The sequence below is a fragment of the Photinus pyralis genome, unplaced genomic scaffold (assembly GCF_008802855.1).
Source record: "Photinus pyralis isolate 1611_PpyrPB1 unplaced genomic scaffold, Ppyr1.3 Ppyr1.4_LG8, whole genome shotgun sequence".
Classification (NCBI taxonomy): Eukaryota; Metazoa; Arthropoda; class Insecta; order Coleoptera; family Lampyridae; genus Photinus; species Photinus pyralis.
Window position 1 is genome coordinate 5,416,496 of NW_022170819.1, and position 20,103 is coordinate 5,436,598.

General features: G+C 39.4%; 6 protein-coding genes across 9 annotated transcripts; 3 read left to right on the forward strand and 3 right to left on the reverse strand.

Annotated features, from left to right (window-relative positions):
* Positions 1-2,046: 2,046 nt before the first annotated feature.
* On the reverse strand, positions 2,047-4,186 carry LOC116178516 (coiled-coil domain-containing protein 47). Its single transcript, XM_031498024.1, has 2 exons — positions 3,240-4,186; positions 2,047-3,195 (listed from the first exon to the last, which is right to left on the reverse strand). The coding sequence occupies exons 1-2, from the start codon at positions 3,736-3,738 to the stop codon at positions 2,309-2,311; spliced, it is 1,386 nt and encodes a 461-aa protein (XP_031353884.1). The 5' UTR covers positions 3,739-4,186; the 3' UTR covers positions 2,047-2,308.
* Positions 4,187-4,627: 441 nt separating this feature from the next.
* Positions 4,628-6,429, forward strand: LOC116178518 (extensin-like). The gene has a single exon (XM_031498025.1). The coding sequence runs from the start codon at positions 4,876-4,878 to the stop codon at positions 6,163-6,165; it is 1,290 nt and encodes a 429-aa protein (XP_031353885.1). The 5' UTR covers positions 4,628-4,875; the 3' UTR covers positions 6,166-6,429.
* Positions 6,430-7,133: 704 nt separating this feature from the next.
* On the forward strand, positions 7,134-8,808 carry LOC116177916 (transmembrane inner ear expressed protein). Of its 3 annotated transcripts, none has more exons than XM_031497093.1 (4): positions 7,134-7,805; positions 7,854-8,006; positions 8,044-8,127; positions 8,174-8,808. In XM_031497093.1, exons 1-4 carry the CDS (start codon positions 7,679-7,681, stop codon positions 8,233-8,235), a joined length of 426 nt encoding a protein of 141 aa, XP_031352953.1. In that variant the 5' UTR covers positions 7,134-7,678; the 3' UTR covers positions 8,236-8,808. The 3 variants fall into 3 exon arrangements, with proteins under 3 accessions (XP_031352953.1, XP_031352954.1, XP_031352955.1); XM_031497094.1 differs by having other exon boundaries at positions 8,050-8,127; XM_031497095.1 differs by having other exon boundaries at positions 8,044-8,808.
* Positions 8,809-8,900: 92 nt separating this feature from the next.
* Positions 8,901-11,784, reverse strand: LOC116177915 (probable actin-related protein 2/3 complex subunit 2). Its single transcript, XM_031497092.1, has 4 exons — positions 10,821-11,784; positions 10,292-10,672; positions 9,825-10,247; positions 8,901-9,078 (listed from the first exon to the last, which is right to left on the reverse strand). The coding sequence occupies exons 1-4, from the start codon at positions 10,892-10,894 to the stop codon at positions 9,051-9,053; spliced, it is 906 nt and encodes a 301-aa protein (XP_031352952.1). The 5' UTR covers positions 10,895-11,784; the 3' UTR covers positions 8,901-9,050.
* Positions 11,785-12,192: 408 nt separating this feature from the next.
* LOC116177914 (PI-PLC X domain-containing protein 2) lies at positions 12,193-13,749 on the reverse strand. Its single transcript, XM_031497091.1, has 5 exons — positions 13,354-13,749; positions 13,005-13,306; positions 12,800-12,961; positions 12,506-12,719; positions 12,193-12,461 (listed from the first exon to the last, which is right to left on the reverse strand). Exons 1-5 carry the CDS (start codon positions 13,442-13,444, stop codon positions 12,256-12,258), a joined length of 975 nt encoding a protein of 324 aa, XP_031352951.1. The 5' UTR covers positions 13,445-13,749; the 3' UTR covers positions 12,193-12,255.
* On the forward strand, positions 12,628-16,737 carry LOC116177913 (zinc finger X-chromosomal protein-like). Of its 2 annotated transcripts, none has more exons than XM_031497089.1 (2): positions 12,628-12,729; positions 14,698-16,737. In XM_031497089.1, the coding sequence occupies exon 2, from the start codon at positions 14,700-14,702 to the stop codon at positions 15,771-15,773; it is 1,074 nt and encodes a 357-aa protein (XP_031352949.1). In that variant the 5' UTR covers positions 12,628-12,729; positions 14,698-14,699; the 3' UTR covers positions 15,774-16,737. The 2 variants fall into 2 exon arrangements, with proteins under 2 accessions (XP_031352949.1, XP_031352950.1); XM_031497090.1 differs by lacking the exon at positions 12,628-12,729 and adding an exon at positions 13,860-14,599.
* The last annotated feature ends 3,366 nt before the right edge of the window (positions 16,738-20,103 follow it).

A 20,103-nucleotide genomic window follows, 5' to 3' on the forward strand; every position in this document is an offset into this window, starting at 1 on the left:
TTCCAAAGGCGACTCGATGTCAATCCTGATCTTGATCGCCCGTTATAACTTCTAATTAACTAATATAACAACACGCATTTTTTCCCATGCGCTACCATAACTGTCGATCAAAAAATTAGTGGCGGACAGGCGGTAGAGTGGTTGTTTGTGGCGTGTGAGGCGTATGCTGCCTGTCTGAAGAGCCTGGGAAGGTGTCACATGCCTAAGAGCAGTGGCCTAAGTGGTTGCCCTCCTGGTATATTGAAGGTGTTAGGTACTTGGTGGGTTTTTTTTTTTTGGCGGTGGTTCTTGGGTTCTTCTAATGACGACTGTCCCACCGATGTTTAGGAGGTGGTTGTCCTTGTTTGAGTTGTGATAGTTCTGGATCATGCACATCGTCGGCCCACAAAATTCAGACGGCGTTTTCTGGACGGACAATTTCTTGCTTAGGACGCGGTGGTGGGCCCTCATCTGGGTGTATACTAATGAATAATGATGTACATTTACGTACACCAACACCTTTAAATACACCAGAAGGGCAGCCACAGGCCACTGCTACTAATACACGTGTGACATCTTCCTAGGTCCTTCAGACAGGCTACACATGTTTAACATGCCACAGACAACTACACGATCATGGTTGGGATTGCTAACAGAAGGGGCTTCTATGCTTTTGTATTAACATAATATAACTATTATACTATGGTATTAGTTTTACCACGAGCGAATTGTTCGTGCCAAAATCGCCTTCTTATTTGAGAAATTTTTGCATTTCCAGCTCCCTGAGAGCGTCATCGTATTGTGCCTACAATGGCGCTATGGCATTAGAAACGCAGACATTAGGACGCGAACATTGGACCGCAAAGGGAATAGACAGCATACATTATGGGACGCGGACAATGAGACGCGGACATTAGGACGCAGACATTAGGACGCGGACATTAGAACGCAAGCATCATGTACATTACTTTACAAAGCAGAGATTAGGTCGCAGGTAGGACAATAAAAGGTATAACTAAATTAAACCAATGGTATTTTACTTATTTCAACTGTGTATGCGTTCTAACGTCTAGTCCTAGCCTAGATTCTAGTGTGCTAATGAAGGCGTTCCAGCTGCGTCCCAATGTCTGCGTTCTAATGTCCGCGTCCCTATGTCTGCGGCCTATTGTCTTGCGGCTCAATGACGGCGTCCTATTGTCTGCGTCCTAATGTCTGGGGGCCTAATGCCCGATCACCTGTGCTCACATACCTTCGAGTTTTTTTAGAGGAGTTCCACCTCTTTCTGTCATTTTGATTGTACAGTTTTCTATGCTTATATGGATGGTTTGAATTAGTGTTCTTATTAAACTTTTGGCAAGTTTTGAAAACCTTTCCATGGTATTTTTTGAATTCTGTACAAGCTGGTGGTACAGTCACCGTTAGCCGCGAGAACGGGACATCCTCTTGAGAAATAGTTAGCCTACAGTAACCGCAGATGGAATTTTTCTTTCAGTAACTACATCCCATTAAGGATAAGAAAATGAAAGTCAACACACCGTTTACTATACCCATGTAGAGGATGCAACTTCTGCACTGCACATGTCAAAATCCTCACAATTAAGGCAAATAGGTTTTGATAAGAGGAGCTCTACTACTTGAGGGACTACCCCGGGACACAAACTGATGGTGATAACAAACTCCAGAATCACAATGAAGGGAAGGGCCGGATTTATCTTATTTGCGGATTTTTTGAACTGTAATTATGGTTTATATGCCAAGGCAGAAAAGACACAAGTGGGAAAGCAAAGGAGAAGAAACCAATCGTAGTAATACGTGTTCTGGTATGTCGTGCTCCAGCACCACCATGATATGAAAAAGTTGGTTCAACATTCAACCACCAGAAAAGTTCTCAAGGAGATCAAGGTACCAGCTGGAAATTACTGATCAAAACAAAAGGATTCTAAGCAACAAAAACAAACTGAGCGTTTGTTTTTAGTACAATTCAGTTGTTTTTTGTTCAAACTTTTCAGTTAGCTTGATATTACTGACTATACAAAATAAAGTAAGGTCTACCATCAAAACTTCAGCTTAATTTATAACTATCTATATTGGGTACACAACTAAAACGTCGCCTTAGTTTGTATGTTAAATAGTCTTTGAACTTTTGCTCCGATTCCATTTATCTTTTTGGTTAATTAGTATCACATTAGCGCTCCCAAAAATTCAAAACGATAAAGAACAAAAATCCGAAAAAACATGTAACATTAAGTAAGGCAAAGAATGATTACTATAATTAACAACAATGTAACAAAAAAAATGATGACGTTTTACAAACACCCTGTACAATCCTTCACAGAGCTTTCACTTTGAGCTGTTTCATTTTAGGCGCGCGTTTCTTCGCCTGACGCTTTTGCTCCTTTTCCTCCCAGCGTCTCTGCTTCTCGGGGTCGGAATCCGCCATTACCTTCTCCTTTTCCAATCGCCTGCGCTCCTCACGACGTGCCGCGGCCGCCTCGGCGCGAGCGACGTGCGTCGATTTTAAAAATGCCTCTTCGACTCGTTGACGGTTCTTTTCAGCCTTTGCCTTGCCTTCCTTTGATAGACGGTAACGCTTGATCTTGTCGATACAGTACAACACCATTGTCATGAGCGGTTTTAGTTGCTCCATCGTTTCAGTCGTTCCCGCGCCTTTTGCCGGGACATTAAATCCGAAGAGCAACACCTTCTGAGTGTCGGGTAGCTTTAACGCGCCAGTATCGTCGGCTTGCTTTACTCCTGTGTACTGATCAGAAAAGTGAATGTATTCTACGTACTCGGCGTATTTATTAAGTACTGTGGTCACTTTGGAATCTAACAGTGCAGAGGTTGTCTCGGGTATTTCGCTCATTATACTGAAATTACTCGGTATATTTTGTTTTTCACCGGGGCGCCTCTCAGGGCAATACATGCTAATGTCTGCCATTTCCTTAGAGAAATGCAAGGATACCTTTTTCGATGCGACACAGAAGACGAAACTATCCATATCCTCCTTATTCATTATAACTTTCACGTGTATCTGATCCAAGGTAGGTCTCATCATTCCCGCAATGACCGCTACCAAGTCCTGGCGCTTTATCAACTTGAGCTCGACTAGCATCCCTTCGCAACACACTCGACCACTACACCACAGTGTGAATATATTTTCGCTTTCTTTAATTAAGGCTCCGCCCTCCTTGTTTTCGATGGTGGTGTCGTCCCCTGCAAAATAAATTAAAAGTGGGCAACTGCTATTGAAGACTTACCGACTAAGGAGAAATTTTCTTCGAGAAGTGTTTTATGTGTTTGAAACCACACGTTGGCGATCTTCGTATTCTTACTCTTTCCAGTTGCGAAATTCAAAAAATACACAACCAATCCGGCGATCATTAAAATCTCCAACCAGTAGCTGTCCCAATTCGCCCGAAAGTGTATGGGAACTTTAGTAATGGTTATTTTCGGTTCGGACGCCGGTTTCTCGTCCTTCGCGTCGGCGAAACCTTCGAACTCCTCAGAATCTTGAAAATGTTCAAATTCGGATTCGTCCTCGACAATAGCGTCCTGCTCGTCGTCCTCCTCGACGAAACCATCTTCGGCCGACGACTCCTTTACGCTTTTCTGGCCATCGTCGCTAGTAAAAACGTCATCTTCGGCTTCGAAGTCCTCAAATTCAGCGAACTCATTATCGGTCAGGTCGCCATAATTTGAAGCGCTAAGTGTAGATATGAAACATACAAAGCAAATACCAAATAATAATATCTTCATTGCAGTACGTATAAATTAAAATAATTACAACTTTAGCAATGAATCGAGAAGAGAAAAGTTTGGTTATGTAAAAATCGAATGGGGAGGGGAAACCAGTGTTGCCAATCTAACATAGAACGTGTACTATATACATGGTGCCACATCCAAAAGTGAATACAAAATTTGAAAAACTGTGTGTTCCATACACTTTCGAGATCTCTCCGAGCTTGAAGACGTTCTTCGTATCTGCAAGAAGCGTCGCACCGAGTTTATTATGGCGTTTTCAACGTCTGCAAGAAGCGTCGGTTGGCGTCTTCTCTAAGTCTGTAGGCGGCTTCACGTCGAAGTAGCGTCGCTCTGCGCTTGTTGGCATCTTCTCATATACAAAAGGCGTCGCTTCAGCATCTGTGGTGGACGCGCTCTAAGATTGTTGGCGGCTTCACTTGCAAGAAGTGTCTCTCCATGCTTGCTAAGTAAAAACATCTCCAAAGTGGCGTCGCTTCGCGTCTACAGCATGTATATATACGGAGGTGTTCTAATAAAGTGATAAACTTGATAAGGTTTTTTTTTTGATATTGACACTTGACTTTTTGGTGCCCGAAAATTACTCTACACGTAAATAGTCCCCGGAACTATGGCAGGCGCCAAGGTTGGAAAAATGCGCTTTACCTAAATATATAAGAATAGGTACATGCGTGATTTAGGGGCACGACATTATGAAAACCTTTTATTTTTATAGTGGGTTAAATAGATAATAACCCAATCATTTACGAAAAACCAAATTGCGGTAATTAGGTCACGTCAATTAATGAAGATTAGCTATTAATAGTTATTTTTCGCCACTACGAAGATATAGATAAATACCTCTGCTGCGTAGGTCATGGTACAGTACTACATCGATTACCATCAGTTAGCAGAGCGAATTCAATTAATAATTATTGCTAATTGCGTGATACAGTGGCTATTATTTTGAGATCAGTGACATTGATTGTGATTCCATACCTCCACATAACAATACAGAAGCTAAACTTGTTTGAAAACCAGTCATTGAAAGAATGTTGGCCTTGTCAATGTTTTGTTTGTGAATTTTTTGCAATATTCCGTTACATCTCTTTGCCCGTTGCGGTTGTTAATTTACGCAGATTTTAATATTAAAATATGAAAATTAATCTCGTAGACAGTGCGGTCGTTATACTTGTGTTGTGTAACGCATCTCAGACAGCTTCCGTAAGAAATACAAATGATACTGACACCGCTGCAAAAGATGTAAGACCATTGACCGTATTAGAATACAAACCAATAAGCTCTTTTCACCACCCCGAGCCGTTTACCTTAGGGCAGTTGGTTTCTGCAGGTACTCCATGGCCGGATTCCGCAAATACGACTCATAAACCTCCACCATCGGGGGCGGAAGTTAAACCTACTACTGATTTAGGAAACCAATCTTCAACGACATCATCAGCTGCAATTTCTTCCACTGATTACACAACGCCATCTGCGTCCAGCGTAGAAAATAGGTTTGGTGAAGAAGTGAATAACCTATCGGGCGGAAAACCTGCAATCGTTTTGGGGTATAAACCATCAAGACCGCCTTACGTTCCTGATCCAGTAACGATCGGTCAATTAATACCTGCAGGAACTCCATGGCCAGATTCACCAGAAGGTTATCAAACAACCATTAAGCCGGATGGAGTCAACAACGCAACAGTAAAACCAATTACGGTCTTGGAATACAAACCGACTAGGCCATCTTTTCTGCCAGAACCTTCAACAATCGCGCAGTTGGTACCATCCGGAACACCGTGGCCTGCTTCAGCAAATACAACTTTGAAACCGCAGCCATCATCACAATCAGAAGACGAACTCCAGTCCCCAGCAACAGTTTTGGAGTATAAACCAACGAGGCCGTCTTTTCTTCCTGAACCGGTAACAATTGGCCAATTGATACCTTCAGGAACTCCATGGCCGGATTCCCCGGCAGGTTACAAAACGACGACAACCACCAATGGCTCGACAGTCGTGCAAGAGGTAAAGACCACAGTACTTCCACAGGAGAATAATCAGACGCGACACACCACGCACAAAGTTCTAGAGTATACACCCCAAAGGCCTTGGTACCTACCGGAACCGGTGACGATCGGCCAACTGATACCGCCCGGAACCCCGTGGCCGGCCTCTCCGACTGTAAAGCCACCCAAACCGTCAACGCAACACGGAAAACCGCAAAGCACTCGACCGCCTCCTCACACCACCAACCGTATCACACAGAAACCGTTTTCATCCACGCACATAATACTTGGGTATAAACCGACAAGGCCATGGTACCTACCGGAACCGGTAACAATCGGTCAAATCATATCGCCCGGTAAACCTTGGCCCGCATCCGCCGACGATTTTAGCGCGAATGTAAAAGGTATCGAGCAAACGGTAGGGAATTCGCAACCTTAATTTCCGCTGCAGATCGTATATTTTTGTAAGAAATAATTAATAAATATGTAATCGTTAATTGTTGTAATTAAATGGAAGACGATTCCCTAATGTGGGGCCTAATTTTTACTGCTGGACTAAGAAGCTTGATCAGAAGTGTATACACATTCCCGCGAGCATTCTGGAACGGGCTCCAGACCTTCCTAGCTCTTTAGACGATTTTTACGCATTTTCCAACTCATGTTGGAAAGCGTTATTATGGGCATTTTCTCCGTCCGTCAGTCTACCAGAGGCCTTAACTACTGAGCCTACAGTGTCCAATATATCTAGTTATTTTTGCATTGGATAGCTTATTATAGCTACCAGAATCAAGAAAAATCTTAACGTTTAATTTGCGCATGCATATAAAGTCGGCGCAAGAGGAGGAGGTATAACACAGAATTAGGACCAAGAAGCGTTCCGGCAACATCCGAATTATTAATCTACAAGCTTTTCTGAACTGGGATCAATTGGCAGAATGCGGTCCTCGGTTTTTGCACACTCAAATCCATCCAGCGCCTGCACTACTAGTAAAGGCAAACATATCGCATATTTTAAACATTAGATGTGCGCATGCGCAAATGTCAAGTTTCTTATTTATTAAAATAATTTTTCTTTGTAAACAAATAGTCCGTTATATAACCTTTTGGGAAGTATTGATCAATTCATGGAAAATATTCGCCTAACTTAAGGTACTTTTTTTTAATTTTTTTGATTTTTGGATAGTTTTTCATCTCTCCCATCCCAACTAAAAAACAAATGAAAGATGTTCATTTTCGCGGGCGACACTAAATAAAATGCTGTTGCGTTTAATGGAATATATTAACGATACGTACAAAAAAGTAGCAGAAGTGCACGCGTTGAGCGCTGTAGTCGGAGTAAGTGGGGATGCGAGTCTTCTGGCTGGTGAAGAGTGGCACGAGGTCGAACTGGCAAGGCGAACTGGTTCTACAGGTGGAAAAGCTGGTTGTTTCTTGAAGCTCCATTGGAGCAGGAATTTCTTCGCAGAGTTCGGAGCTCTCATTGGTTCATTTTGGCCAATGAGAGTGCAACACGTTTTAGTTTGTTGTCGGATGTGCAAGCGCGGCGCGTCGCCACACTCATGCTGTGTGCATATCATGAATCTTCTCTTGTGTTGTAACATGGGAGTTCCAGCTAAAGGAAAAATTCACAACTAAAAATACGATAAATTAGCAATGCGCGTGGTTGTTTATCGTTATTAGTTACGCGTCGAGTCAGCGGGATTCTGTAAAAAATCGAACACGTATTGCGAAATTCGCAAATTATTTTGTTAAATTAAAAATCAAATAGAAAATTTGGAATTTCGGTAACCAATGACGAGTATTTTGGATTTTTTGAGCACCAATAATGACATTGAAAAAGAAAATCAATTGCAATCGCCGCAAATTACCACCTGCGGTGTAAAATTACATCCCACTAATAAAGGAGTGCCCCGGGAGTGGCGTCAACCCTAAACTCCATTAACAAAATTGGCATGGCGAGTTTTCGACCGAACCCCAACAAAGACGCGGAAATTTGGATCGAGAGGCCACTCTCGGACGATTTGGGCTTTCGCATTTGGCACCTGCTCTTCTTTTGTTTCTCTGGCGTGACCGTCTTAGGTACGAATTTTGTTTGTAATCCGTTGCCTTAACGGGTATCTTTTGCAGTAATCTTAATATGCTGTTGCGTTAAAATTCGAGTACCGCGCACCAAACAGGAGATCGAGGCCGATTATCAGCGCAAAAAGATCACGGTGAAATTTCGCGAGAAGCTGAAGTTGATACAGAATCAGGAGATGGACGCGATGGATTTGAAGCGCGGTAAGACTTTTTTACGCGATTTGTCTGATGGTGGTAGTTTTAGCGCTCGAAATTATACAGGAGGATTTGAGGAATGAGAATCGGAATATCGACGAGCAATACCTTGGAAAAACCAGGAACTGTGGTGAAGGTGGTTGTAAATTTGTTGTAATTCGTGACAATTACAGGTGTGAGTGACGAGCTGGGGATATCCGGCGCTACGCGTCATGGGGAAATAAAACCACGCTAGGAAATAATTTTTATATTACATAACTGCAGATTATTTTACAAAACAATGCTCGACAGGAATGAGTGAAATGAGTTTCGACATGTTTTTACAGCAGAAGCTAAGGACTATACATGAAATATCTAAAATATACTGTTAACTATATTTGTTTGAACGCTTACGTAACTAATAATTGTATTTATCGTGTTGGAGAAAAACTTTTTCCTAGACATGGGATCAATCCATTTCAACTCGCTCTGGTCAACATGCGAGACCTTTCTAGGTCTCAGGTCAACATACTAAATTTCATTGGCTTAAGTTGAAGAGAAAAGACAGATTTGAAATGGAATAGCCCAAAAGCGGGAAACACAATTTATGTATAAGCATAGAGCACCCGTAATAAGAATAAAACAATTGCACAACCGAGAAATCTGTAATCGAGGAGACATCGTTTGTGCCCATTCACTCACCAGGAAGCACGTTTAAAATGTTAACTATATGTACAAATCGAATTACTCGGCGAATCCCGTCGTCGCGCTTTGAGCACGCCGCGACGGTACATTCCCGATTTACTAATTTAAACTACACTACTCTCGAACTATTTTTGTTTAGGACAGAACTTTGTAATTTGGCAAAGTGAAAAAATAAATGCGTCGGTTCCAATGACAAATTATTGCTATCGCAATCGGTGAATTAAAATCGTATATTAGTTAACATTCGATACATGATAAAACAATATAAAAAGTAATTAAAACAGTACAATGGTCAAATGCACACAGGCTTACTTTGAACTTCGGTAATTAACATTGTTAATTAGACTTTGAGCTGGCACCTACTCATCAATCTCTTCGAATGAACGTTCTCCCACTGAAAAAGAACTCAATTCATTAAGCTGCTTTCGACAGCGTGCTACACTTTACAGTAAGGCCACACGTTTTTTAATTCTTGTAACGCCATCTTTGGGGCTACATTTTACCTTCTGATGGAGTAAACGGATTTTATACATTAAGCAAATATTGAATTAATGTCCAATAAGTAACTGTCCCATCAGCAAAGGTGTCACAATCGTGACCAGTCTGGTGCCATTTAGTACTCTTCCTATACATTTTCAAAAGAGACCATTAAACGATGTTTTTTTAAAGTATCACAAGTCACCAGGACTATTATGAAAGAAAGAATCCAGGATATACAATTTACCAATAAAAAAATTATGAACAGAACCTTTGAGAAAACGAAACGATGTGAACTTTGTATTGTTTGTGGAAAATTTAGGGCTTCTTCCGTAAATTTTGTTGTTGAAAACGCTTAATTAAAGTGTCCTTTAACCATTTTTATCAATTTCATGATCGTACCTGGGGGCCTTTATAACGTCACAAGAGAAAAAAATAAGCTTCCTAATGATCTATGTTGCCATTTAAAAAATCCAAGATGGCGGTGGCACTCAAAAAAAATTTCTTAACCTCAAAATCTGTGAAATGATTTCAAATTGACAGGTACCAATTCTCATGTCACGGTTTCAGCGTGAGAGCTTTGATTCCATCTTTATTTTGCGTTACACTGCCCTCTATGAGACTTATGGCCTTACCGAAAGTGTAGAGAAGAGCGCTACTTACGTAATCGTCTTTTTATCACTGGATTTATTCTCGGGCCGTGCACGATTCAGCACCTTAAGGAACTCGGAAGTTTTGGCCCTCATCCGACTGTGAATGTACGCCTTGGAACATTTAATATGGTAATGCAAATAATGTCTAAACATGTGTATCAAATTAATGGTGTTGTCGCGCGTATTTCTAGCAGTATGCCTCGGAAAGAGCACAAACGTAACGTAACCAACTTTATTGTCCACCACCGCGTCCGTATTCTGCAACTCTAATGGGGGCTCTCGATGACTGAACAGCACGGGAGGAGCGGTATGCGACGCCCTCAGCCCCTCCTTTAGCTCCTGCATGAACACCTTCCCGATGACCACGTCGTCCTCATCACGAAACCGTGTCGAAAATACGACCGTCACACGATCGGCTTTGGCTTCGACGTACCTAGCGCAAACATTTAAATTAGGTCAACACAGAGGGTCACTTACAAAGTCTCATCTGTTCTGTAATGAATAACTGCCCTCGACTGACCCTCGTCGCCCCGCTCTTGAAAATCAAAATACTTCTCAAAGACAGACGCAAAACAGTTCCTTTTCAACAGTCCGATCTTCTTGACTAATGACGGCCAATCGTTTGGAATGTTCTCTAGATCCATTAGCACAGACACATTGTAACCGTCCTCCGGTGAGATAAGTAGCGGTCCGTATACTCGTTTCAGCAGCTCATCGGCACCGTGCTCTTGCAGTTCCTTGTAAAACTTTAACGAAATACTTATCCTCACTTTTGTTTTATCCGAGTTAAGATTTGAAATGTGGTATAATACTCCATCAAAATCCGCAATGGTAATATCGATATACTCATTTTTTACCCTAAAATTAAAGGGGTGGTATGAGTAAGTGAGTTTGAGGACGCGTCTTATGAATCATTCAAGTGAATTTGAAGGAAACGTTCAAATTTTGATAAGCAAATGCCTCACCCCAAAGCACCGCCTAATAAAGTAATGAAAGGTGGACTTACCCAGCTTGTGCGTTTTTTATCTTAACCGTTAAAGTTTCCTCGACTACCCTATTATTTATTTCTAATAAAATCATTATTTAATATTACTATAGTTGTTTTTTTAATTGAAATTTAATACTAATTTTGAGATCGTTGCGGTGCACGACTCATGGGGAGGTGTTCATTGTGCACCGACCGGGAAGGTAACTGTTTTACCGACTACGATGAACTCATTTTTGAAATTTCATATCAAAAACGTTCACACCCAATTATTCTATTGCTCCCTAACTGCAATAGAAAGGAAGTACAAATTGTAATTGTACCTTTACACTCATATAGCAATGGCATTAACCCAAAATTCTCAATTACAATTTTTGTTCCAAAACTAGGTTAACATTTACCATTGGCGTGCACAAACACTGAAACACGTCACATTACGATATATGCACGCCAATGAAATATAATTAAGCTGAACACTAAAATTTCTAGCAAAAGCTATAGTCTTGCCTCTAAAATTTAACAGTTCTGGTGCTTTTTCTGCTAAATTCGCTGTTCCCCAAGAAATAGAGAGCATGGTAAAAGAAAACTGTCATCATCGGGGTGTGCTGAGAGTTTTTCGGGATAATCACATCCTTCGGGATGGGCCATTCACTCGCTTCACGCATTCCCTTTCAACGGAAAGCCGCCCGCCGCGCAGAGTTACTATCGTTGCCACTACCCAAACCGATTGAAGATGACCCTTTCGTCCACAAGAAGTGGTCGGCAGAGCACGCGCTTGAGCTCTTCAGGTGGCTGAAAATCAAGACGGATTTGTACCGTTGAGTGCACCCCTAAGCAAGGGTTCGGAAACTCTCAACCTGTCTTGTCCAAACCAGGACATTAATTTGCCCGTTAAGTAAGTATGTAAATAACAAAGAAAAATCCCGCCGAGTAAATTGCGCACAGCTGCTGGCAGAAAGCTGTTAGTAATGTAGGAAAGTATATTTTGTCGTAAGGCGTATGAAGCCTTTCACTTTTCAATAATCCAGAATGAAAAAACTACAAGGCACAAGGGCATCCAGGCAGAAAAGGTATACGTATACAAAGATTACTACGCCACTGCCCGACACCAAATAATGAATCACGCAAAAAACAAACTGGATACGCCCATGGCAGACCTATACCAAGATGGCGGTTGGTTGCGCCATATTTTCCCGCGCTAGTGAATTTTAGGGCTGCTGTGCTTATATATTGAACATTGTACACAGAACACCACCCCATGATCTTTGAAAGGGGATGTTCTGTGAAACTGTAGTGGTTGCGGCCTCGGACAAATGGTGAAAGTGACCATACAAGCTAAAGCAATCCAACATGACTTGGAAAATCGGCTTAAAATAACATAAAGTAAGAGTCCTCACAATGAAAATATGTATTAGATGAAGTAATTATAAGGCATAGCTGTAATGGAATAGGAATTTTAATTATCTACAGGCGTTAAAATGGAAGCATTAGTTGGAAAAACTTGCAGATTTAACTGCACAACTTCGGCAGGAAATTCAAAATCATTCAAATTTACAAAATCCCCTATCACAATATTAACGCCCCCTTCTCCGATCCTCTGCTGTTGAATCCATTCGATTCGTGCGCCGTGAATTGGTACAACGCAGGTTTTTTTCAAGGTAGCTAAAACAAACCTTTTTTTTAACCACTTTAACGGCTTAACTTACAGCACAACTTCTTCGCCACAAAGCCGTTCGTCGGCGTCAGAACACACTGTGAAACGTACGCGAAGCTCTGCAGTCTCGTCGCGATACCCCTATTGAGTTTGTCGAATAGGTCGGTTTGCGATATCGTCTGCGGCCACGGCGTGGGAAACGTAAAACTGGGCCACAAGTACTGCTGACTCAAGCGGGAGTAATTTGCACGGTATATCAGTATGATCTGAAATTTGGTAAGTACATACTTTCTTTAATTCATTAACTTTTGTAAAAGAGATGTAATTGCTCTTGCAACGTACAAACCTGGTACTTATTGCTCTCCGTCATAAACTCTAAGGTAATATGATTCATGTCGTTGGTGTAAGGCAATAACTTGGACTTGAAGACCGTGAGAAGAAGCGTAATTAAATTATGATGATCTTCCTCGGCAAATGCGTAGAAATGTTGAAAATCTAAAATGACGACCTAAAACTAAGATAAACATTTTAAAGCAAGCTATTACACTCACTTCATGAGGATGCGAGTCGATAAACTCCCTCACGCTCGTCACCATAGTCGTAATTTCGTCCGCGTAAAGCCCGTGCACGAAGTAGGGATAGGTTTTATTTCGTCTTGTAGCAACACGAAGATCGTAATACCGTATTCCGCACCGTAACTGATCGCCAATGGTCAAATCTTGCGTTTTCGACCAACGCGACATTATCAAACGTAGCAGGGGTCCCAAAAAGCGTAATTTCTGTAGAAGGCACTCGGCGTCGGGCGCAATTTTGGACGATTTCGTTATTGACGCGGTCATACTGTCGTGGGACCCTACACCATACTGATAATTTGCGTGAGAAAATTCCGATAAAACCTACCAGGAATCGCTAGGCGTATTAAAGGCCAAGTTCTTAAATGCACCGGCAGATTTGACATCCAATATTCTAAATTAATGTTCGTTTTTGCCATGTCGTTTGATCGATTGGACACTAACTAACATCACAATAAAGGTGCTTTATCTCTAGTGCTTCGTTTATCGTTTTATCTGTAATAGTAAAAGCGGATTTTCTTGCCATTGTTCTTTGTGGCTAATTATGCAAACGCAATTATTGGGCATTTTAATTAGTCATGGAACCACAACCGGTCATGTTTATGCAACTCCACACTCCAGAAAATCTCCCAATGGTTTAAAATACTTTGCTTCCACCAGACCAGAACTTGTAAGTTGATTTTTTCGAAAAGTTGTGAGTAGTGCAAGTTTCTTTGTATAATTTTGAGGTTAGGTTAACAAAAAAATGTCAATAAACATGAACAGCGTTGCCAAACGCTAACCAATGGTGTCGGTTAGTATAAATTCCGTCAAAGCCGTAGCCAGGTTGTGAGCTATAATCGTTAAGTGAATATTAAGCAAATGTAGTAAATACAATTCGATTATATCGAAAACCAGTATGTAATCAAACGTTGTATCAAGGAAAAATTAAAAAATTACCCTTGAACTTTGGGTCGCAACCTTGTGAGCTCAAAAGGATGCGTTCAGCCTTTTCGGTAACAGATAAAAACATAAACAAATGGGAGGGGTAGTGAATAGCGCGGCTCATAAAATATTGCGTAAGCAATCTAACGTGTGACAGGAAAGCAATCGTATACTAAAACCACGGATTATTATTACAATGGTAGCGGTATAAAAGTATAAACGTGACGTTCAAGAAAAGTGATTTACGATGCACCAATTTCTATTGGTCCTATCAATTCAAAACAGAACCAAGATAATATAAGCCGATTCTTCGGAGTAAAACAAATAACGTAACTAAAACTTGTAGATCTTGGCTTCGGACAGAGTACCGTAACTTCAAAAACTTATTTAATTGAAACGTAGTTAAACTGAAATGAAGCAATGATACAATATTATAATAGAAACCAAGGTATGGTTTTTTGGCTATTTATTAATAACCGTAACAACAATTTCGTGAATACGTGATTACTTAAACAAAAAAAAAGAAGAAAACTGTATACACGTACACCACTGGTACTGAAAGTGAGACGCTAATGAAACCGGAGCTTGTGTAATGTGTTACAGCCAGAGTCTGGTCTGGTCATATATATAAGAGTATATATATGGGTCTGGTAAGGTTGTTTATTTATCAAGCACATATGTGTTGGGTATTTTTTATTCAATGGATAAACCAAAACGCACTTTTCTTTAGTTACATTACTCTTCTCAGATATGGAGAAAGATGGTGGTGCAACACTCATTAAAATCGAACCAAAACAAGAAGAAGAAATCCATTCTTCTCTTCAGGAAAACATTTTCGTGAGTAATGAAGCATTGGTGACAATAAAAAACGAAATTACTATTGATGCGCAATGCTCGGAAGCCAATAATGAAAAAGTGCTAAAATGTGCTACCAATTATAAAACAAAATTGTTTAAACAACGCTATTTAAAACAAGTTTCTAATAATGTAGATGTATTACAATGTGAGAACTGTGAATACAAGACAAATAATAAACGCTACTTTCAAAGACATCGTTTAATTCACAAAAAATCTAAAGATTTTAAATGTGAGATCTGCGATTATGAGACACATTGCAAAACCTATCTGAACCGACACCTTTTAACGCACGATCGTTCTGATAATTATAAATGTACTAACTGTGAATATAAAACAAATAATAAATCCTACTTAAAACGACACTTTTTAACACACGTTACTTCCAAAAAATTGAAATGTGCTATTTGTGATTACAAAGCAAATAGTAAATGCTACCTTAAACGGCACGTTTTAACACACAAAATTTCCAAAGGTTTTAAATGTGCCACTTGCGATTATGAGACGAATAGTAAATCGTATCTTAAGAAACACGTTTTAACTCATCGAGTTACCAACGATTTTAAATGTGACTTTTGTGATTACACGACGAATGATAAATGCTGTCTGAAGCAACATTTTTTGACACACGATTCCAAAGATGCTAATTGTGATTACGAGACAAGTGACGAAGGACACCTTTTAATTCATAAAGTTTCCAAAGACCTATATGAATGCACTACCTGTGATTATGAGACGAGCAATAAATCTTACTATGACCAACACCTTTTAAAACATTGTGAGATGAATAGGCAATCGGGCTGTATCGAACATATTTATGAACATACAGTGTTTAAATGTGCTAACTGCAATTATGAGACAAAAAATAGATTCGATTTTGAGCAACATCTTTTGGGGTACATTAGGCGTTATCATCAAATTGCAGCAGCACCTATGCCGCTTACAAATTTATCAATTGCACCACATTAGAACGTTAATTAATTTTTGATTCAATTTTGAGATGTCATCACTCGGTCAATCCATTTTTGTTAATTATTAATGTTTGTTTTATTCCTTGTTTATTGTAATTTATGTAATGGAGCATGAATGTGAAATAAACACAATGTTACATTAATTCAAAATGTCATTTATTGTTCTTGGACTCGTGCCCCCATCTACATCAATCAGGTACAAGAATACCTATATGAGTTCAATTCCCAACAACCTCTTTTTTTTTAAACAAACTAAATTAATACATTGTAACAATTTCCATAAACAACTTAAACTTCTATGATTTACAACTCTAATCTTGGAATGTTCTGATCACTATCCATCAACAAATTTGTTCTAATTGCTTACCTGTTACACTTTATCCCAAACAAATTGTGAACTGGTGAAATGGTTAATTAATTAGTCGATTCCTATTGCATATCGAAATACAAGGAATTTTTCCCTACAAATGGGCTATATATATGTATACCTACTCCAAAACATTTGCTGTGGCCAGCACAGATACCACTCGTACACCTGCGCATGTGCGATTCTGCCCTTTTGTGTTTAAGATCAAATTTGGTTCCAATCGGTTCAGCCGTTTAAACGGCCCGACAGACCAATATCACAGCGATTTTGTTTGATTCGGATTCCTGGTGCTTCAAAATTCGTCAAAAAAGTGGGGGCTCCTTCTTTATTATTTTATTATCCCTCTTTTGTTCTGGGCCCTCAACAGGCTTGCGCCCAAATTATAAGATTGTATTATTTAGAATTAAAGAACATTTGGTCGAGTGCATTCAAGTGCTATCTGCTCGAACGCGATAAGACGTTGCTATTGCGAAAGTTAATTGATTTTCGAGATGCGAGGATGTGTGACGGTATTAGGCCAGAGAAGTTCTATATTCCGTTTGGAAAATGGGGTGGAAAAACTTTTTTCTATTTCGGTGTTACAATGAGAATTTTGTGCAACTGTTTTCGGCAAAAACAGTGTTTCAATGAGTTCCATTGTAACATTGTTTTTGGTAACTTTTCATCTCTAAGTTGGCAGTTCGCCAAGACGTCAACGTCAAATCATCAGATGCATGTGAAATCAAATTACGTAAAATTTATGTGTTTTCCTTTATTTTTGGTACACGAAGAACTTAATACATTCCAAATAAGCAGTTTACCTTTACACATCCACCATAAATAAATTTATCTACGAATAAAAAATTACACATTCACGGGATTTAAAGTTTCCAAATGTCAGTGTTGTGTTTATCTACGCTGCCAACTTAAAATTTGTCACTTATAATTGCACAAGAGGTTTGTATTTTACCGAATAAATTTGGGTTGTTAAGGTAATGAAAATCTGTTGCCTAGCAATTAGACGAGAAAAACTGTGAACTAATAAAAATGCGACACCGAAGGTGGAGCATTTTTAGGTTGACAGTTTTTCGAGTTCAATTGCTAAAAGGAAACAGATTTGAATTGCAACAACCCAAATTTACTCGGTTTAAATATAAACCTCGAGTGTAATTCGGCAGGACAATTTAACGAACAAGAAATTCACCAAACTAGTCAATTATTGACAGACGTCAAGCTAATCATATGGGAAAGGATAATGCGATACTTGTTCCAAAATGAAAAGTGAAAAAACCACTAGTGCATTTGTCGCTGGAAAAGTTGCAGGTAACTTTTGCCGCTGTCAAAGTGACAATTGCACTGCGGCTTATGCGATTTTGTATACATGAGTTGAATTGTCAACGTAAATGGTGTTGCCAACTTAAGATATATTAATTCTAAAGTTTCCTGTAGTATTTCATAATTACTTTTTAATTAAATTAAAGCCCCGAAATAGAAAAAATAGTATGAAAAACACGTGTTACAATGCTTTATTGTAATACTCCTATCTTGTGGACACTCGTGGCCCCGCTTCGCTACGCCACTCGTGCCACAAAATAGTCGTATTACAATAGGTCGCATTGTAACACTTGTCTTTCAATATACTATTTTTTAATATGTTTCACAATTGGGCCAAAAATTACAGTAGTTAATAATTTTTTTTACAAATTTTTAAAAATCAATTCCCAACAGCTAATGTCAATTACAGAGTATTAATGATATCATTTAGTTCTTCGATCTTGATTTTCCAAAATCGGTAAAAGAACCTGCTTTGGTTTTTGAGAAAAAATAGAGAGAATAAGTCTAGGGACCTTTGGTTACGTAGTTCTCAAACGAATCATTTTTGAGCAATTGGATTAATTTACAAAAAAATGTTTATTTAGATCTCTGCTACCCAGATTTTCTTCCATCTACCCTGCAGATTGGTCAAAACAGAAAGTCTCTGACGGACAGCGATAAAACACGATAGTAGAGCGACAGTTTTCAGCCTATAAAAGCTATGATTACCAATGTACATTTCAGAATGAATTCGTCAAAGGTCGATTTTTCCAAATCGCTTGTCAGATTTGCGCTGGTTAGAAGATCAAAGGTGAACCTGCGTTGTGCACTTTAAGCTCCGGTTATCCTAACGAATGGCCTTTTGATGGTAACGCTCCAGCGAGTTTGCGTAAAGTTTCGTCTTCCATTTCTCAAAATTAACAGGGTTCGTTGCAATTCTTGTAGATTAGACTAAAAATGTATAATGGACATTTTAGAAAAGATAAATTATAAGTATAGGTCACTGCTGTACACAGGGGGCCTAACACGCACTGTGCAGTTAGGATCAAAAGTAATGTACCTTTTATTATGACCTTGGCGAGTTTTCGGCGTCAGTTCCAAATGTGGGAGAGCCCTAATTTAGAAACGAATTGGAATAAAATCATCAAAGAACTCTCTTAACTATCTGCGCAACATTACTTTTGACCGTTAGTGCAGGGGTGTCGGGATTTGCAAATTTTAGTTAGAAAAAATTCCATTGCACATTAATGGAGATTGTAATGTTTCAAAAACATGAAGCAATAATAATAATACGATCTGTTTGTGATTAAATAAAAGTTGCTTTACGAAATTTTCCGCGCGTGTCGGGTAGTATTTGTTCTTGTAATAGAACCCTCAAGCCTTATTCAAGGTTTCTTCCAATCCATTTTGCAATAACAAAACAACAACAAATTCATTTCTTTAATATCTACCTAGTGGTATTATTGAAAAACAAGCGTGATTCGTTAATCGATTTTTAATTATATGTGATTAACTGTATGATAACAACATTTCGATAGAAATATAAACAGGCAAGATAGCATGAAAATATCTAATTGTCAGATATAGATATGTACTATTTGTTACAGCCGTTTCCGGTACCTATCGATTACTTCTTCTTTTTGGTCTCTGTTGGGGGCCAAATTACACAAATAAGCGTAGAGAAAAAATTTAATAAAGGCAAGATAAATGCGCAATTCGACGTATGTAGGTAACACCGTTTTATTCATTGCTCAAACAATCTATAAATAAAAACGTTGCCAATGGAGCGTGCATACAATATTATATCTCTTGGTAACAATTTGGTAAATTTGGCTGTGCAATTATTAGAATTTTTCCACGCAGTTTTTTTGGCTACCCTTCTCTTTAATAATCGCTATATGTGTTATCCTATTTTGTAACCTTCACTTTCTCTCCAATTTTAGTACCTACTAATGATAGCACTATCCTCTTAGCGTTGCCGGAGTATAAAAAAAGGGACCCACGTCAACTACTGCAACCTATGCATCTTAAAAATCAGTTTGCAATGTATAGACACGATAAACTTTGTCCATTAACTGACGCATGGAAATTTTTTCAAACTGACCAAATCGTCTAGTTTACGTGTAAACAATTGTGTAAATATAAAATTGCGATTAAAGTGAAGTAAACACAAAGTCGTATAAGTAATGGGGCTTATCTGCAAATTAGTCCGAAATGTAAATAAGTCACGTTGAACTTTGGAAGACGCATTTCAATTTTGTATAGGAAAAGATTTCGCATTTTATAGGTACATTTTGCCGCAACGCGTGGAGCGGCGAAAGGTCTTTTTTGGTTTGGTCTTTTCTCTCAGAGGCATCTAAGACAATCACCACATTGATTTGTAACGCCTCCTAAACCCTCTTACTCGAGAATGAGTTACGGCAGGTCATGCTTTTCACCACCCACATGCTAGTAACGGAGATATTGCCGACGTCCCAATCGCCCAATGTGAGTACCCTCCTTCGATAAGCTGTTCTTGAGATAACGAATTATATACGTAATGCGATCACGATAAGGGGCCGAGGAGGAGTAATGGTAGGTAGAAATTAATTCCTTTCGTTGAGACCTTTCAGTAGAGTACCATGAAGGATAAAACCAGCCCCCCCCCCCCCCCCCCAGATTTTCCGCG

Coding starts and splice junctions, on each gene's coding strand:
- LOC116178516 (XM_031498024.1), bottom strand. CDS start 3,738: ATGAAGATATTATTATTTGGTATTTGCTTTGTATGTTTCATATCTACA. Junction 3,196..3,239: donor AGAAAATTTCTCCTTAGTCG/GTAAGTCTTCAA, acceptor TTTATTTTGCAG/GGGACGACACCACCATCGAA.
- LOC116178518 (XM_031498025.1), top strand. CDS start 4,876: ATGAAAATTAATCTCGTAGACAGTGCGGTCGTTATACTTGTGTTGTGT.
- LOC116177916 (XM_031497093.1), top strand. CDS start 7,679: ATGGCGAGTTTTCGACCGAACCCCAACAAAGACGCGGAAATTTGGATC. Junction 8,007..8,043: donor CGCGATGGATTTGAAGCGCG/GTAAGACTTTTT, acceptor TGATGGTGGTAG/TTTTAGCGCTCGAAATTATA. Junction 8,128..8,173: donor CCTTGGAAAAACCAGGAACT/GTGGTGAAGGTG, acceptor TGACAATTACAG/GTGTGAGTGACGAGCTGGGG.
- LOC116177915 (XM_031497092.1), bottom strand. CDS start 10,894: ATGATTTTATTAGAAATAAATAATAGGGTAGTCGAGGAAACTTTAACG. Junction 10,248..10,291: donor TACAGAACAGATGAGACTTT/GTAAGTGACCCT, acceptor TGTTTGCGCTAG/GTACGTCGAAGCCAAAGCCG. Junction 9,079..9,824: donor AGTGATAAAAAGACGATTAC/GTAAGTAGCGCT, acceptor GTTCTTTTTCAG/TGGGAGAACGTTCATTCGAA.
- LOC116177914 (XM_031497091.1), bottom strand. CDS start 13,444: ATGGCAAAAACGAACATTAATTTAGAATATTGGATGTCAAATCTGCCG. Junction 12,962..13,004: donor TCGACTCGCATCCTCATGAA/GTGAGTGTAATA, acceptor TCTTAGTTTTAG/GTCGTCATTTTAGATTTTCA. Junction 12,462..12,505: donor TGTGGCGAAGAAGTTGTGCT/GTAAGTTAAGCC, acceptor GGTTTGTTTTAG/CTACCTTGAAAAAAACCTGC.
- LOC116177913 (XM_031497089.1), top strand. CDS start 14,700: ATGGAGAAAGATGGTGGTGCAACACTCATTAAAATCGAACCAAAACAA.